The sequence below is a fragment of the Myiozetetes cayanensis genome, unplaced genomic scaffold (assembly GCF_022539395.1).
Source record: "Myiozetetes cayanensis isolate MyiCay16 unplaced genomic scaffold, myiCay2020 scf10, whole genome shotgun sequence".
Classification (NCBI taxonomy): domain Eukaryota; kingdom Metazoa; phylum Chordata; class Aves; order Passeriformes; family Tyrannidae; genus Myiozetetes; species Myiozetetes cayanensis.
Window position 1 is genome coordinate 11,012,511 of NW_026086605.1, and position 17,053 is coordinate 11,029,563.

The 17,053-nt window shown below is 40.2% G+C and overlaps 1 protein-coding gene across 3 annotated transcripts in view; it reads left to right on the top strand.

Moving 5' to 3' along the window:
• The window catches only part of SORCS1 (sortilin related VPS10 domain containing receptor 1), a 278,640-nt gene that overhangs the window by 186,384 nt on the left and 75,203 nt on the right, over window positions 1-17,053 (top strand). For all 3 annotated transcript variants that reach the window (XM_050337741.1, XM_050337730.1, XM_050337719.1), the window contains exon 6: window positions 8,927-8,991. In XM_050337741.1, coding sequence (XP_050193698.1) covers window positions 8,927-8,991 — 65 coding nt within the window. The remainder of the gene's footprint in view (window positions 1-8,926; window positions 8,992-17,053) is intronic.

Consider the following 17,053-nt stretch of genomic DNA (forward strand, 5'->3'; position numbering starts at 1 on the left):
ACCTTAAGAAGATCAGAGAGCTGTAGCACCTTTCCTTTGAAAACAGTCTGAGAGAGCTGGGGTTGTTCAGCCTGGAGAAGAGAAGGGTCTGGGAAGATCTTAGGGCCCCTTCCAGTACCTAAAGGGGCTACAAGAGAGCTGGAGGGGGATTTTTGACAAGGACATGGAGTGATAAGAAGAGGGGTAATGGCTTTAAACTGAAAAAGAGTAGGTTTGGAATAGATACTGAGAGGAAATTCTTTATTGTGAGGGTGGTGAGGCTCTGGCACAGGTTGCACAGAGAAGCTGTGGTTGCCTCATCCCAGTAAGTGTTCAAGGCCAGGCTGGATGGGGTTTTCAGCAACCTCTTTCATGGGAGGTGTCCCTGCCCATGGCAGGGCCTTGGGAACTATATGATTTTTAAGGTCCCTTCCAACCTAAACCACTTACGATTTCCAGTAGGGTCATGAGTTCATGATGTTAATGATTACCTGAAGAAATTAAAGGAAATGTGTCAGTTTGACAAGATGTTTCTAGGTCTCCACTCTGTCTTGTGTTTTTCTGAGTATGAGAAGGAGAAGAAAATGGAGGCAAATTTTGTGAAAGAAGCAGCCAACCAACCTTTCCCCTCAAATAATACAAAGATATGCACACATACTGAAGAGGAAAAAAACTGGTAAGCAGCTGGGAGGACAGATGAGTAGATAGGGCTATATTTGTGTTTCTTATATGAGTAGTGGCAAAGGAAGTTAATCTTCAGAGTATAATTACAGAGTATATATCTTTTCCAGAGGAGGCTGGAGTCTGTATTTTAAAAGCTCTGACAGCGTTCATTGGAGCAGCTGAAAGAGCTGAAAATTAAGGGGAAAAGGTGTCACAGCCCCATTAAAAACTTCATTATATTCAAGCAGTTGGAGCGAGCTGGGCAAACTGTCCCAGTGTTCTTGTCAAATCTTGGCTTGGTGAGATTTGCACGCCCACCCAGGTGGGCTGAAGCAATTTAAATGGCACAGTATCTGGGCTGTTTACAAGTGATGCTGTGTATGGCTGAACAAGACCTTTTAGTCACTGCAGGGCAACTGCTGGAGGCTGATGGGGAAGATGCCAATCAAAGTGCATTGTGACAGTCTCTCCAGAAAATCATCCACTTGATCTGGCACACAAACCATATGCTGTGAGTTGAAGTGTACCAGAAATTTAATTTAAAATGTGTGTATTTCGTATCTTAAATATGGTGGATATGGGCACATGCCAGAGGAACTCATGTCAGTTTTCACGACATCTGAATTAAGCAACTGACTGATGGGGAACAGCAAGAGTTGTAGGGCTTCCCTTTTGCTTCAGCACTTCAGTGCTCTTTTATCCTCAGGTTACTTCGCTGCCCAGAAATGGAAATGCATAGAAATTTTTTTGTTGTTGTTGTTTTTTTGTTTGTTTGTTTGTTTGTTTGTTTGGTTTGGTTTGGTTTTGGTTTTGTTGTTGGGTTTGTTTGTTTGGTTTTTTTGCAGGCTTGTGGGTTTTTGTTTGTTTTGGGTTTTGTTTTGGTTTTTGTTTTAATATATTTCCCTGCATTGAACACCAAACATTTGTTTCCAATTTGGCTTTGGGAGAAAGTCAGACTGAAGGTCTGTCTGTAGCTCTGTCTTTGTGATACAAATGAAATCGCCCAGATTTATCTTGGGAATTAGGATTTTGTTCCTGTCTGGCTTCCAGTTACAAACTCCCCAGCCCCATGCGGATCAGCAAGGACAGAAAAAAGACATGCAGGATTCTCTTTCTCTTGCTGTTAAAACCTCAGTTAGACTCTGGATTTATGATAAGGATTAGTTCTTAAGAAACTGCATCCCAAATACATGATTTCTTCTCTTCATAAGATTGAGTGAATTGTGAAGTCACACAGCAGCAGTTGGTAGCCCTTTGGTACACTGAGTCTAAAATAACCAGATTCTCTGGTCCCAGCAGTCTCTTGAGAGACCTTGTAACTCACAATCAAATCAGGATTCAACAGAGCAAAATATAATTCCTCAGTCTCAAATCTTTAGTTTGGCGGAGTTCCACCATGTGAGTGAAAAAGGGTTCTTAGCCCCATTTGCATATCATGGGGACTCTAGAGATGGGTGTAAAATAATAATTGGAATAACTGAGCAGAATCTTGACTGTTTACCTTACTGCCCTCTTCCTTCCCCTAGAGTTTTGTCCTCCAGTTTTAAATAGGGAGAATAGGGATATACACCTGAATAAGCTTTTTGAGACCAAGGAGCACCAATCTGATTGATACATAGGTTGATGTGTTTTGGTTTTCCTGGTTCAGCAGACTTATCTTAAGAAATCATACAGAGATACTTTATAAATGCATACAGGGTCCCACGAGCTTCAGCTGCTCTCCATCATCCACTTTTCCTCATTAAAGTTCTGCAGAAGTAGGCATTTATCCAGATACGAGGTTCAAGATCTTGATTCGGGTGCTCCTCATCAGCAGAAGCCTGCGGTGCTCTGCAGGACCCTGGAACCTGTCAGTCTCCAACGGGCACTGGGGTAAGCAGCTGATTTCTCTGTAGTGTTCCTATAAAGGACAGAGCTTGAGAAGGTGAAGCAGTTGCACAGTTAAGCTGCCCGTGGATTTGTCTAGATCTGTGTCAGGGAGGTTTCACTGCTATGTTGTGTTGTATGTTTAATGAGCAGCCCACTGTGTTACCAGAGTTGGCTTTCCACTCTTGCTCTAAATGACTTGCTGGCCTCCTCCAGAGCTTCCTGACTCAGGACCACAGCACTACAAGATGTGTCTTAACACAGTGGGAAATTGTGATCCTATTAGGCTGTGCCAGCAGAGAAGCTGTAAGTCAAGTAGGTTTGGTTTATGATATCAGGGAGCTGAGTTCAGAGGCTATAACTAGGGGGTACCTTCCTTCTTCTCTCCTTTCAAGCTAAGTTGTAATCTTAAGTTTCCTGCAAGATGTGAAAAAGAGATATAGGACAGGAGGGCTATTGTAAAATCAGGATCTAATCCTAGTAACTGAATTTTATCTACTTAATTTAGATCGTTATTTTAAGGCGTTCCTCCCACCCAGTGTTGTGAACAATAGATAGCTACCTCCCTGAGCATTCACATCCATCTATTTCAGAGATTTAGCCAAGTTTCCCCTCTGGAGCTTCCCACAGAAAGCTGTGGTGTTACTGCAACAGAGGAGAGAGCTTGGTTTGCTACTGTCCTCAAAGCTGTGGGGCATGTAGACAGCATGGTGTGGAAGCCTATGGATAATTGTACTCTAGGGCTGTAAGAAGTGATGATGAGAGTAGAAGGGACTCCCCATGGCCTGGAAATGACACCTCTACCCCTGTTTACCTACTCATCTATTCTAATGTTAGCGGCAACAACCACCTGTTTTTCTGTGTCAGTGCTGTGAGGTGGCACAACTAGAAGAAATTGGACTTCACTCACTTAACTGCTGTTTTCTATCAGTTCTAGAGAAAAGGTGACAAACTGAGTAAAGCATACCATAGGATGGGTTTGGCCCAATGGCTGCTAAGTCAGATTGTGCAAAATGGTGTCTGATTTAATCTGATTGGACAATGTGGGAAAGAATAAAGCAGAGATGTAGCAGGGAAAATCTAATTAAATTAATGTCAGGGCAGATTTATTAGCCAAATATAAAGAAATGAAGTGCTGATTTATGCCTATCTGGAATCTGGCCCTTTGTTTTTAAAACATGTCCAGATAATGTGGTTAAGTTAAAGCTAGAAAGAAGTCCGTCAAGTATATTCCAGGAATAGTAAAATCTGTGAAATTTCACATAATAGGGACTGAACTAAAGAAACCACAAGAATTGCCTCCCACTCTAAGCTTCCTGGGGCAGATTCACTGACCTCTGCAAGCAAAAAAGGAACAGAGAGTATCTGCAAAGTCCTCCCTGAGTCAATATAGTAGTAAAAGAAAAAAGAACCTCGAGGACTCTCAGGCTCTATTTTTGTCTCTGCCACACAGCAACTGTGTGATCTTGGTCAAATCAATGAGTCCCTGTGCTCTTGACTAATCAGTGGAGTTTATCCGTAAAGCTGAGAACAAAAATTTTCCTCAGCCCCTATTTCTAACTTGGTCTGCTTGTCTTGTACTTTTCCATAGGTCTTGAACAAATCAGTAGCATGCAGGGAAGGTTACTTAAAGGTTGATTGTCAAGTGCTTTTGTATCTTTGGACAAAAAAGCTCCCTGTTCAGTGCTACATGTTACTATTTTTATGAATGGCAATTAGGATTTAAAGTGTTACAGAAGCATCAGTGGAACCAAAAATTTGATGCTACCGAGGACTCCATGATTGTCATCCACTGTTGTTGTTTTCATTCTGTTCTTAAAAACAAAAACCTGCCATTCACTGAGTTGTAATAAACTGTCAGTTTTTTAACATGAAGTGGTGGGACATATCCCAGAGGCAGTGGGGGAGCTGGTTTTGCATTGGCAAGATTTACGATAAGGGATTCGCATGAATGCTGAGGCTAAAGGAAGATAAATCCCCAGAGGCAAATTCTACCAATAATTGAATTACAAAGCCATTATCGTGTGCTGAACAGAGCAACTTTATAGCTCTATTGTGACAGGATAAAGCTTGTTAGAATATTTATGTTCATAGGACAAAACTTTGGCATAAAGATCTCTAAGAGTACATTCTCTTCCACCTGTCTTGTTGCAGCTAGTTAGTCTTTCTGTGTAATGCAGTATATGTGGAGATGGGGATTCCATTTGGGACTGGGAAAATGAATGCTGAAGGTCAGGAGAAATCTCAAAATAAATAACATTTTAAGAACAAAGTCATCTGCAGAATGCAACAGAGGCAAATGAACATTTTTAATGATGACTAGTCAAGCTGGATTTTCTAAGCAATGTGACAGTTTTCTTTTTGGTATTGCATTGCAGCCACTTCTGAGCTACTCTGAGTCAGTTTTGATAAGTTCAAAATGGCCAGAACTGTATGGATCTCATTCCATCCACCTTGGTAGAGGCATGCTGTTATCTGTCATTTATCAGCCATCCTTTGCTGCAGGAACAAGTCATACCTGTTTATCCCCCACAGAAGGTGAGGTATAGTTATAGGAGTCCTAATTCTGCACTTGTGCATTTCCTCTGAGACATGGGAAAGCTGCATAATGTCTCTGTCCCCATATAAAGAATAAAGGACATTTGCACTGGTTCTGTCTATGAAAAGGACATAGTAGCATTTCTGTTCTTCTGTTCTTCCTTTTATTCTGGGCCATTTGCTTGAAGATTATGTAAAATAACAATGCCTTTTATTGCCTGACTTAAGAGACCTTTGATCTTGGCTGCTTTGAGCATGTATGATACAAGGAATACATATGGAAAGACTGCCATCAAGTTTCTTGTGCATATAGTCCCAGATATGGTTTGACTGTGTCTGAAGTCAATTATCCAAAACCAAAAGCACCCAAAACTACTTTCCAGAATGCACAAACCCTTGAGATGCAGCCCTTATTGTCTGGTGTTTCGAGTTCTTTGTTTATGAAAAAATGGTAGTTTGAAATTAAGTGCACCAAATGGAAGCTTTTGCTTACTTCACAATGATGCCTTTCTGCAGTTCTGAGTGGTCTGACTGCCTTGCAAGCCTCATCAGTTCCCAGCATCCAAAAACAATTGCTTTTGTCCCTAGAAGTGAAAAAAGATAGAAGAGGTGGAAACCCCAGGATAACAGGGTCTCTATTGAATTTTCTTGGCTCAGAAGAGCCGACAGGCCAAGGAAGCCAAGGTTTTAGAAATGTTTCAGACAGAGAAGATGGCAAGGGGTTGGTCACTACAGAAATATGCCAACTAGCATTTACTGTGCAATGGGCAGTGCCAGGCTGCTTTTGTTTAGCTCAGACTAGTTCTAAACCAGAGGATGATTTGAGGTCCTTTTCCTTTGCTGCTTCTCACGGTGGATATAGAATCTGCATTCAGAGCAATTACTGCACTGCAGCCAGTGATATCGATTTGTGAGGCTCTCAAGTGTAGATGACTTCTTAGCAGGCTTGATGATGATTAAAATTTTAGGAAGCAACTTTGTAATAGGACTGCGGGGGTCCTACATTTTTCAAAATGTAAGCATCTCCAGTGCAAAGGCAGTGAGGTCATTGCCTTGCACTCCTCTTGGCTTTTCTAAATCCTCATTTTCCCAAAAGATTTTTTTCTTCATTTTTTTTCTTTTTCATTTTTCAAAACGTCCAGACAATTGTAGCAACAAAACACCAAAAGTTAATCACAAAAATACAATAGGCACCATTCAACAGAAAGTACTGCAAGGATATCCCCTGAAGTTTCAGGGAGTATTACGGAAAGCCTGAGATTAAAGGGACAGACAAAGGGCATGCTGGCATTTTACCACAGAGTGAAAACACAGACTGCAGCAAGAAGAAAAGTTTGGGGATATGTGAGTGTTTGGTCTTTGAAAATGGATGCTGAAAGGGAAGAATGGATTTGAGAAATATGAGAAGAAAGAACTGCCAGTGTAGTGAATAGAAGTTGCTCAGAAAAGGGAATGGCAATGAAAAGGCTGCCCAGGACATTCAATTACCCCTTTAATTACAATCCATAGTTTATCTGTAATTTGTGCTTTTAAAGGTAGGTAATAAACATAATTCAGGTCTGTAGCTTTACCTGCTTTGGGACTGTTGCCTAAAATGGAAGAAAAGTTTTCATCATTGTCATCAAATCTCTAAGTTGCAGGTGTTAGGAGATATCAAAAGAAAGGGAACCCTTGAGTCAATGAATAATGTTTATCACCAGTCATGTCTCTGCCATCCTTGTTCTGTACATCCTTGGGACAACTGATGGCCTAATTCTGCCTTGAACTGAAACTTCTACAGTCCCAATAGTGGCTGTTGTAGTGTGAGACTAAGTAATATGCAGGTGACTACAGCTGTAGCTGTAGGGTTTTATGAGTCCTGATTTTTATATGGTTCTCTTAAATCATCTAAGATTTTGATATAACTTATGGCTCATATCAGCAGTGGAAGTAACAGTGACAATCACATCCCATCTATCAGTGATATGCATCATTCTGAATTGTCTGGCTTTGCTTGAGAAGATGCAACAGAAGTTTTTCTTGGGGTCAGAATAACACTGTAAGGAGGAAACACAAAACACCTAACTGTAGACTTGCATGCTTTAACTAGGGCAGCAAGTTCTTTGCTGGATGAATACTATTGTGGTGTGTCTGAAGAGACAAAGAGCTCAAATTCATGGAATATATTCCTTGTTTCTTTGCAGAGCTCACATCCCCATGGGGGTATGTGAGGTTAGGGGGAGGAATGCCCTGGCAAAGCTGGACTGTGTTTTCTGTTCTTCAGCCCAGTTCCAGGTGGGCTGTTTTAATAATCCCAGTATTTAGAGCCCACTTAAATAAACAAGAATGAAGAGGAGGTATGCCATATTGCAAGTTTAGTCCTTCTTTAGCACTGTTTGTCACTGGCATCTATCTGTCTTGAACAGAATTGTAACTAGCAGACCCAGCATTTTGGCCCTAAACTTGCTGATGATAGCAGGTATAAGAAAAGTGCCCTAGGAAGGTGCTTCTTTACCACCCACTTGGTGTCAATTATCAGGAAGCAGAGATTTTAAATGAAAGTTGAATGTTTAGGAGAACAAGACCTTGCCATAAACTTTATTAAAAATGGAGAAGAGGTGAAGGCAATGCTGGCTCAGAGTAGTTTCTGAAAATTCAGTTCCCAGCAAAGGAGAACAAAAAAATCTAAACCTTTTCTAGCTAGTGAATTGCTACAGATTTTGTCAAGCAAAGCTAAGGATTAATCAGGACACAGATAGCCTTGTTATTGTTAACATTTTTATAATAGTTATTAGTTAATGCACATGATGATTAAGTGCTGGAGGTGCCTCTGATTGCAGTCAGTGGGAACTGAATTAAGGTCTAAATCACCGTTTGAATCTCAGTTCTGATTTCCTAAAAAATAATTAGGCTTTGAACAGAACATCTAATTTGTCTATGACTGGAAATGAATGCATGTCTTCCCTCATGGTTCTATTAACTTGGAGGTCAGGCAGCTAACAAGAAACTGGTTGTTTAACCCTTAGATTTAATCTAGGATTATGATTTGAGTGATAGGACTAAGATCAGAAACAAGGCAGATTGTCAGAGATGCTGCTGAGGCTGCTGTGCAATGGGATTGGTACATTCTTGCAGTCAGCATTTCCATAATGCAGACTGTCCATCAAACCACTGACCATTTGGACTCTTCCAGGGAGTTGATGAGGCCAGTCCAGGGAACCTTAATAATGGAAGCAGAGCTTGGTTCCATAAACCCCTATTTGTCATACTCATTATCTCTATTTGTTACTTGTTAATTCAGAGTGAACAAACAGTCATTTTCTGAGTCAATGTGACATTTCTTTTATTAATGGAACACTGTTTTTATTAGATCAGAAGTGATAAAATGTCTCAGGATAAAATGAGTTTTTAAAAATTCTTAATTAATGAGGGAACATTGATCATTAAGAGTGTCAATTAAGCAAATGCGCATAAAATGTCCAATATAAAGGAACAGCTATAATTAGTATAATTAGCTGGCAATACTATTATCTCATCTATTAAAGTCTTCTGTATCCCACCCTGAACTGAAATGCATCCCTCTGACCAAACCAGGAGACACATCAAAATGGCAAGTGCCAACGGGAACAGGAACAGGTAAGTGGCCATATGGAAAGAAGTGAAGGGGTCAGAAACAAAGAACTCATAAGTACAGTGGCATTGATTAGATAAAATGGTAGAATTTCTTTAAAATGTTCAAGTTTATTTTAGGAAAAACTCCAAAATTCTTTCAAAATTATCACTTCTTATTTGTGAATATGAGTTTATGTCCAGTTAAACAGGATCTCCTGTGAAATTAATATCTCAGACATTCACGGTATATTTTGGTTTTAATACCTTTGTCTCAATCTGTCTTTTACAGGTCTATGATGGGGAATGGTAGAGAGCCTGATCTCGTGCACCTGGAGGCAAAGACAGTGGATGGTCGTAAGTAGATCAGCTTTCAAATATTGTGGTGTACTGGGCTGTCCTCATATTCTTGTAACCACACAATATGACAGTAGAAATCTGACTTCTTTTTGTTGTTCACTCACTTAATATGAGAGGTTTGGCTGTTCCAAGTCAGGTCTGTCAGAAGACGGGCCTTTCCAGAAAAGCAAAAAGTTGGGTTTACCAGGCTGTGAAAGGAACCGAGGAAATGGTAAGAAAGAATAGGTGATAAGCAGTAATTGGAGTTACTATACAGAGCACTTTCATTTCCTCTGGTGTGATTTTTGTTGATGGGAACATGACATTGAAGAGGAGTTCCTGAGTCATAAAGTCTAGCTGCTGCTTTTTTCACACAGTACATAACTTCACCTTTTCACAGCTTTATAGTTTTAGCAGACCTGGGATACTCTGCCTTAGGTACTGTGTTTGAAAATACCTTGTTTCTCTCTCATTAGCAACCTTTAAATGACCAGCCTAACTCTACTTTTCACTGTTCCTGCTTGTCCTGTCATTGTCCTTCCCTTTCATCAGCTCCTTTTCCTCTCTGCTTTGCCTCTTGAGGTGCTTTTTTTCCATTCCAGGATCCTCCTTTACCTGCAACTCAAAAATATTCTCCTAATGGACCATAAATTCTCTCAGGCAGCCAAAGCCATCCACTGGCCTTTTCTCCTCCCAACCATGCTTCCTCAAGGTCTGTCTTTGAGCTCCACTGCTTTGCAGATCTTTCTCCTCAGATTTCTTTCCCACAACATTGGATTGCCTCAGGCAGGCATCACACCAAAAGCCTGGCTGCCATTGATCCTCACTGTAATTCCATATTGTTTCCTCGGTAAACAACAGCTTTGCTGCAACATAACAAGAAGATTTTTACCATTTTCAATACAAAAGTATTAATGATGCATTCAGTTAATTACTTTTTAAATGTATAAATTTCTCCCTTGAATTTTACCCTCAATTGCAGTGATGTTATTTAAAATGTATATTTTGTCACTGTAAACTTGAAAACTATCTGAAAAGTTCGTTGTGGAGTAAGCTGGTATTTAACTTGAGGAAATTTATCTTGAAAGAGAATTTTTTGGAAGATTAATTTTGAAAAGAAACAGTTGTGATAGAAACTATAAAGTTTTAAATGTTTCCCTGTCAAGATATGCAAGATAGCAAAAGTGAAAGAATGTGTTATCTCTGTTTCTCATAATTTATGATCTATGATTATTATTTCTCCTCTCAATTTCACTTACCTCATATGGCATCAAGGCTAGGGACATGAGGCTCTCTATTTCTTGGGACGTGCTAAATGAGAGTGAGGTATTCTAACAGGACAGTGTCTGTTTCAGCACCAAACACTGCTCTTATAAGTCATGAGGAATTTGCAGTCATTGAGATGAAGCACTACAAGGGATGTTGAAGGAGCTATATTTTGGTGATGCTTTGGAGGGATGTTCAGCTCACAGTGGGCAGAGACAGTGCCACGCACCAAATGCTTTGGATGATCTTTTTGAGTTCTTAGGCTAAAATAAGAACATACGGCGTGGCTAATGCACATTTCTGAAAAAACGCTTCTTCAGTTCCTAGCAAATTAGTAATTACGGCTCCTTACAAATTAGTATTACGGCTCTTAAGGTGAAAACCAAAAAACAAGTAGACAAAACTGGCTTCACTGAGAAGCCAGGCATGTTAGTGAAAAGAATTGTGGAATGACAAATTATTGCTCAAGAACTGAGCTCTAATAACAGATTCTTCACACTTATACTGAGTTAGTTGTGAGGCAGCACAACTTAAGTTTTTCTGTTTAGCCAGTGACAGAACTACTAATGTAAATGCATCAGTGGTGTCAAACCTTCAGCCAGTGGTGATCCTTCTTGCAAACCAGTCCTTTGGATGAAACTTCTGCTAAGGAGTCAAAAGGTCCCCAGGTCACCTCCTTGGCAGTATAAGAAAATGTGTTGGATTTTCACCTCTGTTTGGCCCTTTGTTCCAGGGAATGTTGGTTTCCAGCTGAGGACTATGGTGTGTAGCTGAACATATCACAGCATTTTTTGCCAGATGTTTGAAAGCACTGCAGGTCACAGGATTTTAAGACCAAGACAGATTGCACATGGTCCATTATTCTGGTTACCATGACCAACTTGGTATATATAGGTCTCTGGGCTACTAGAGCTTTCTTTTAAGTACTAAATCAGTCTCCTTTTTCTGCACAAAGTAATCATAAACCTCCAATGGATATAGAAATCTTGACCTCTGGAATGGAGCAGGAGTGTCGCTACCAGTGGGATGATGGAAAGAACTGTGCTGAAGTGAGAAAGATACCTTTATTCCAAACTGAGGGTAGCTTACAAAGAATTTTCTTGAGGTTTTTATGTTTGGGGTTTTTTGGTGTTTTTAAAAATATTTTTTGCATTTACTTATTTCTGCTTTGTTTGGAATATCTCTTTTGAGGTTAACTAAGTGTAAAATTTCAATAAAGGGATTAAATTTGAGAAGGTAGATTTGCCAAAACAAGACAGGGAGAAAGAAGGAAAGAAAAGGGAGTAGTGTGGAAACAGCACAATAAAACTCTGTACAATAAAATAAAAGATTATGAAGTGGAAATAGAAGGGCTAAGCACGAAGCTGCTGAACTCAGTATAAATAAGAAAAAAACTTCTCGTTCTTGAGCTGTTATATTTACCAGCAGAAGCTGAATAGTACAACTGCAGCTTTAGGTGAGAAGTAGAAATGTCAGCAGGATGCAGCGTTAGCCTTTCTCCCTGACAGAGTCATTTGAGAACATCACCAACAACCTTAGCATTGGGCTTTCTTTGCTAGAGTAACTCTCTGTCTCTGCTCTCTGATTATCATGTCTGTGCATTTTATTTATCGTGTTTATTTACATAATGTAAAAGGTTTGCAAGGAACAAAACAAGAATCTCTTAGCAGGCATAAATCAGTATAACTTCAGTGGCATGTTGATTTACACCTGCTGAGGATCTGGCTAGCAATGTTGTTCCTGAGTGCCTGTTCTCCTTACATTTTTTTTCCCTCAGGATCCAGAAAAATCTGGACTCCTGACCACACTGTGTCTTACCAAACTAGGATGCAGGTAAAGATGAACAAAACGAGTACAGTCTTTTCAATGTAGTTGTATTGATGGAGACAGATTTGAAGGGCTAATCATTGCCATTTATGTTTTTAATCCTCTTTGTGTAAATTTTGGAGAGCACCATGCAAATTTTCATCTAGTGAAATGTGATGGTTTTGTTTATTTTTTAAAGGCTTCAGGCCCAATCCAAGTTAATCTGGGACTGAGAGTATATGGTAAAACTGTTTTTTCTGGTTGGAAGAAGTTCATATGAACGTTATCTCACATTTCCATTTGTACACTTGGGTATCCCTGGTGTTCACTTTGAGTTTGGAACGGGATCAAAGGCGAGTCAGCAAAGTCAGCAGGAATTGTGAATTTTTTTTGTCTGGCCTCAGGTCAACACCCCAGGAAGATAATTAATCCCCTGCAGTTCTTAACCCTATGATAAGCTTCTGCTTGTTACATTCACCATCACAGTCAGCAGGCAGAGCAATGGTGGAAGTTAAATCTGGGTTTGCTCAAATGCAACTTGAAGTGCTTTCAGAAGGGCTTATCTGATTTGAGCTAGGGAGGGTTATCCCAGTAAGCCTGCTTCAAACTAATTAACATGGGAGGTAATTTTTATTCAGGTGGTTGCCTACTGAGGAATCTGGTTGGTGAGAATTAGAAAGATAGATTCCTACAAAGCATTTGGAGACTAACTGGGTACCCGCTGGCCCTCTACAGAATGGCAAAACTGACTCAGAGGATGTCTAAGTGACAGTTCCTGTAGATGTAAAACATGAAAATCAACTGTTACATTTATGAGACATGCATTTGCTTATTTAAATGACACCAATAGATTTGGCATAAAGTTATTAATTTATGTGGGAGGTTTTTTTAAAATGTGGATGAAAGAAGCTGAGGGGGTTTCTAATGTGCTGGCAAAAATTTAGAGAGCTCCTGATATTTAAAAAGTAGTTCTTTTTCCTTTGCTTTTCTTCTGGTGACCTGATTTACACAGCAACTTTTCCTAATGAAAGGTAATTTAGGTGATGCAGGCAAGACCAAAGTCTCACCTGGGGTCAGCATATGTGTTCTGCTTGCTGTTCAACAGGGACTGAGCATCCGACCAATAATGTCTAAATCACAAAGTTGCACTAGGACTTTAATTTCTGTTTCCACAGAAAATTGCTAGGAAGAATAAAATAATCGGTGTAGTGGAAAAAGTGAGTAGGCAACCTAGCCTGACAGTGTTTTAATAACATAGCTAGAGTGGTGAATTTCCACAGTATCCTAAACCTGTGCAGTGATTTTTTTTCCCTTATTGTGATTAATGTTTTTTCCTGATCATGATTAGTGTTTGTCCTGGAGAATGACATCTGTTAGTTTCTCTAATTATAACTTAATGCCAAAAATGGCAGAGGATTTGCTTCCCTGTGTAAAGAAAGATTTCTGACACTGACATGCAGTGAAGAAAGAGTAGCAGCAGGATAAAACCAGATTTGTGAGTAGTTAGTAAATGGGATGGTTTCGTTTCATTGATCTTCATTACTGGTTAATTGCTTTGCAGTTGCTGAGTCCTGGAGAGTTGTGAGCATATTCCCATACCATGAATGTTTCACAAATCAACATTCAGACCAGATGGAAATGGATGAAGAACAGTCATTTTTTGTGTTTCTGAAAAAAAAAAAGGAGTAGAAAGATTAAAGTATGGGAGAACATTTAATTAAATTTTTGGAATTCATTGCCATGGGAGGTTGTGAATGCTGAAGATGTGCTGGGACTACTAAGGCACCTGGACTACTAAGGCAACCTAGGCTTCTGTTATTAGTCACTGGTGGAGAGGGGTTACAGGCATGGATCTTTCAGTGGCATATGTTACTACCATGTTTATTAGTTAGAGGATTCTAGTTATCCTTCAAAAGCAGAAATATCCCTAATGTCTAAGTTGCTCAGAAACAAACTAGGATACTCCATAGAAAATCTGGAAGGGAAACAAATCATAGATTATGTGGTTACTCTTTGCATAAAACTCCTGATTTGTCATTGGTGGGTTTATTTGTAGAGAGAAGGATACATTCCTCAATGAATTAAAGACGAGGAGAAAAAAATGATACTTTTACAGAGTACGGTGAATATTTTCTCTGACTCTCCCTGTAATCAAAGAAGGTTTTTGAAAGATACACATGCAAGCTTAGACTGCTTAGAAAGCAGTGGGTATTAGGGTTTCATATGTAATCCAAAATAGTACTCAGCAACAAAATATCCTGAAGAAATTCCCACTCTGCTTTAGGAAGCAGTCTAAAACTCTCCTGTGTACTTTTGCAGAGGCTCACCAACCTCCAGTAACCACCAATAACCTTCCCTCTACAGCACCTAAAGAAGAAATGTCTCTGGGACAGGTTGGATCCATTTCCCTTGAGAACATATTAGCATGGAGCTCGAGCTAAACAGAAAAGGCTGAAATATTTCATGGCACAGGGTCTCTCCAGCTTTTAAATTCTACTATGTGTTAGCATTTGCAATTCTCTTTGACCACTGAAACGGATTAATTTTGTCAGAGGTTTCGCTTACAAGAAGTCTCCTCCGTTCTTATGTTCTGTGACTTTTCTTGCTTCCTTTTTAGAAATAGCTGCCATTCCCCAGGAAGAATCCTACTCTTGGTGTCTAAACCTGTCAAAATCAAAGTGTCTGGGGGTGTAAGAGCTGGAGTTGCTATGTTCTTCTCTCCAGGCACAGTGTGACTTTCTTGTTGTATATTAAAAACAGCAGCTGTTGTTGGAGGTGAGGGTTCTGGAAATGAAAAGCATAATGTCCTAATTACCTATGGCAGGGAAAACATCTGTGCAGGAAAACTAATGAAATTAATTCCAGAGCTTAGCAACTGAATACATTAATTGACATTAATTAATGCTAAATTACAAACCTCTGCCAACGGAATCACATAAAATGTCCACGAGAATCAAGTGAAAAAAATCCATGAGTTAATGTGAGCACAGAAAATCTTTCCCTAGGAAAAAAAGAGGGAACCAGGCACTGCAATAAGCCTGCTTTTCCTTTTTTCTGTCTCCCACAACAGAGGGAGCTTTTTTTGTGCGCATCTCAGGGTTTGGCCGTTTGTGAGATTAGCTTAAGCAATTTCAGTCCTCTGCCCTTTAGTAGTTATTACTGGCATTTTAGAATTGAAGCCATGGAGAATTGCACTGTAAAAGTTCACAGGAATTGCCTTAGTAAATCTTCATCAATGGTACAATCACTGCTGCCCAGACTCCCACGATCACAGCAAAAATAGGCATAGTCTCCATTCCTCCATTAAAACAGGATTGAAAGAACTTCAGTCACCTCTAATGGATATCAACCTGGCCTGCTCTTTAAAATTTCTTGTGGAGGAGATTCCTTAATCTTCTTTGCTGGCTGGTCCCAGCAATGTATATCCTGTTCTCTCTCTGTGCTCTCAGCATTGGTAGTACCTTTGCATGGGAAGTAAGACATCACTGCAGTCTCCTCTTAGTGTGTCCCAGACAGCTGGTGTGCCTGTGGAAGTAACACAGTGGTGGTGAGGGAAAAAAAAAGGAAACAGTGTGGGAAACAGAGATCTGATCCTGTATATCTCTGCTGGGGGGGAAGTTGATGCCATGTATGAAAAACCACCAGTCTTGCCAACAGCTCAGGTGGCCGTAGGGCCAACCATTTTAACTGATTCTGCTTTGTTTAAGCTCAGGATTGCCATGCATTTCACTCAGGAACTTTCTTGAGACAGAATGAGAGATGCTTCCTGGAGTACTGTGTTCAGTTCTGGAGCCCTCAGCACAGACAGATGTGGACCTGCTGGAGTGAGTCTGAAGGAGGTTACAAATACGATCAGAGGGCTGAAACACCTCTCCTGTAAAGACACGACTGAAAGAACTGGGGTTGTTCAGCCAAGAGAAGGCTCCAGGGAGACCTTATTTTGACTTTTCAATACCTAAAGAAGGCCTGTATGAAAGATGGGGACAAACCTTTTAACAGGTCTCAAAGTGATGGGACAAGGGATAGTGGTTTTATACTAAAAGAAGGTAGATTTGGACTAGATACGAGAGTGGTGAAACATTTGCACAGGTTGCCCAGACAGGTAGTGAATACCCTATCCCTGCAAACATTCAAAGTCAGGTTGGACCTTGAATGGGGGCTCTGTCAACCTGATCTAGCTAAAGATGTCCCTGCTCTTTGCAGGGGGTTGGACTATATGCCCTTTTAAAGGTCCCTTCCAACTGAAACAATTCTGTGATTCTATGATTTTGGGGTGAGGGAGGTGGAGGAGGCAGGGGGCTGTCCTTCATGATACAAGGGATTAGTTTAAAGAGGAAGAATGGGAACTGGTGGTGTTGCAAAAGAAGAAATGCATGTCCATTCTCTGTCTTATGGCAAGGAGGGTACACGCTGCACTTTCTGAATGCAGAGGGACAGAGGGCTGAAGGGCTCTGAAGGGGAACTTTCCTGAGCTCACTGAAATGAGAAGGCTGGGAATTATGTCGTTCCCTGCCCTCTCGTGGCTAATGTGGAAAAAATCATGTCCCTCTGCAGGGAAATGCATTTCGATCATGCTGCCCAGGCTGCATTCATTAGTGTTTTGCAGTGAGCTGCAGAAACATGAAATGTTATAAATGGCAGTGCTAATAATACCTAGTACTTTATATATTTCAAGAACTCTGCAAATGCTGGAATAAAATCATCCCTCATCAAACTTTCCTGAAGGTTCGTTACCCTGCGTGTCTGTTTCAAGCAGAAGTCAACAGCCCTTAGAAGCAAGGAAAGAAACGTCAAATGATAGATTTTAATTAAAACCAAGATCAAATATGAGATGGTAAAATTCCAGCCATTTCTATTTTAGTGTAAAATGCTCTTTCTCTGATCAGAAGTTGGTAATTATATCAAACAAGGGTCTGTGCCTCTCCAAGGAAAACTATTAGAGGTACTTCTAACATTAAATGCCATGTAGTGTTTCTGTCATGTAAGTAGTACTGCTAAAATGCCAAAG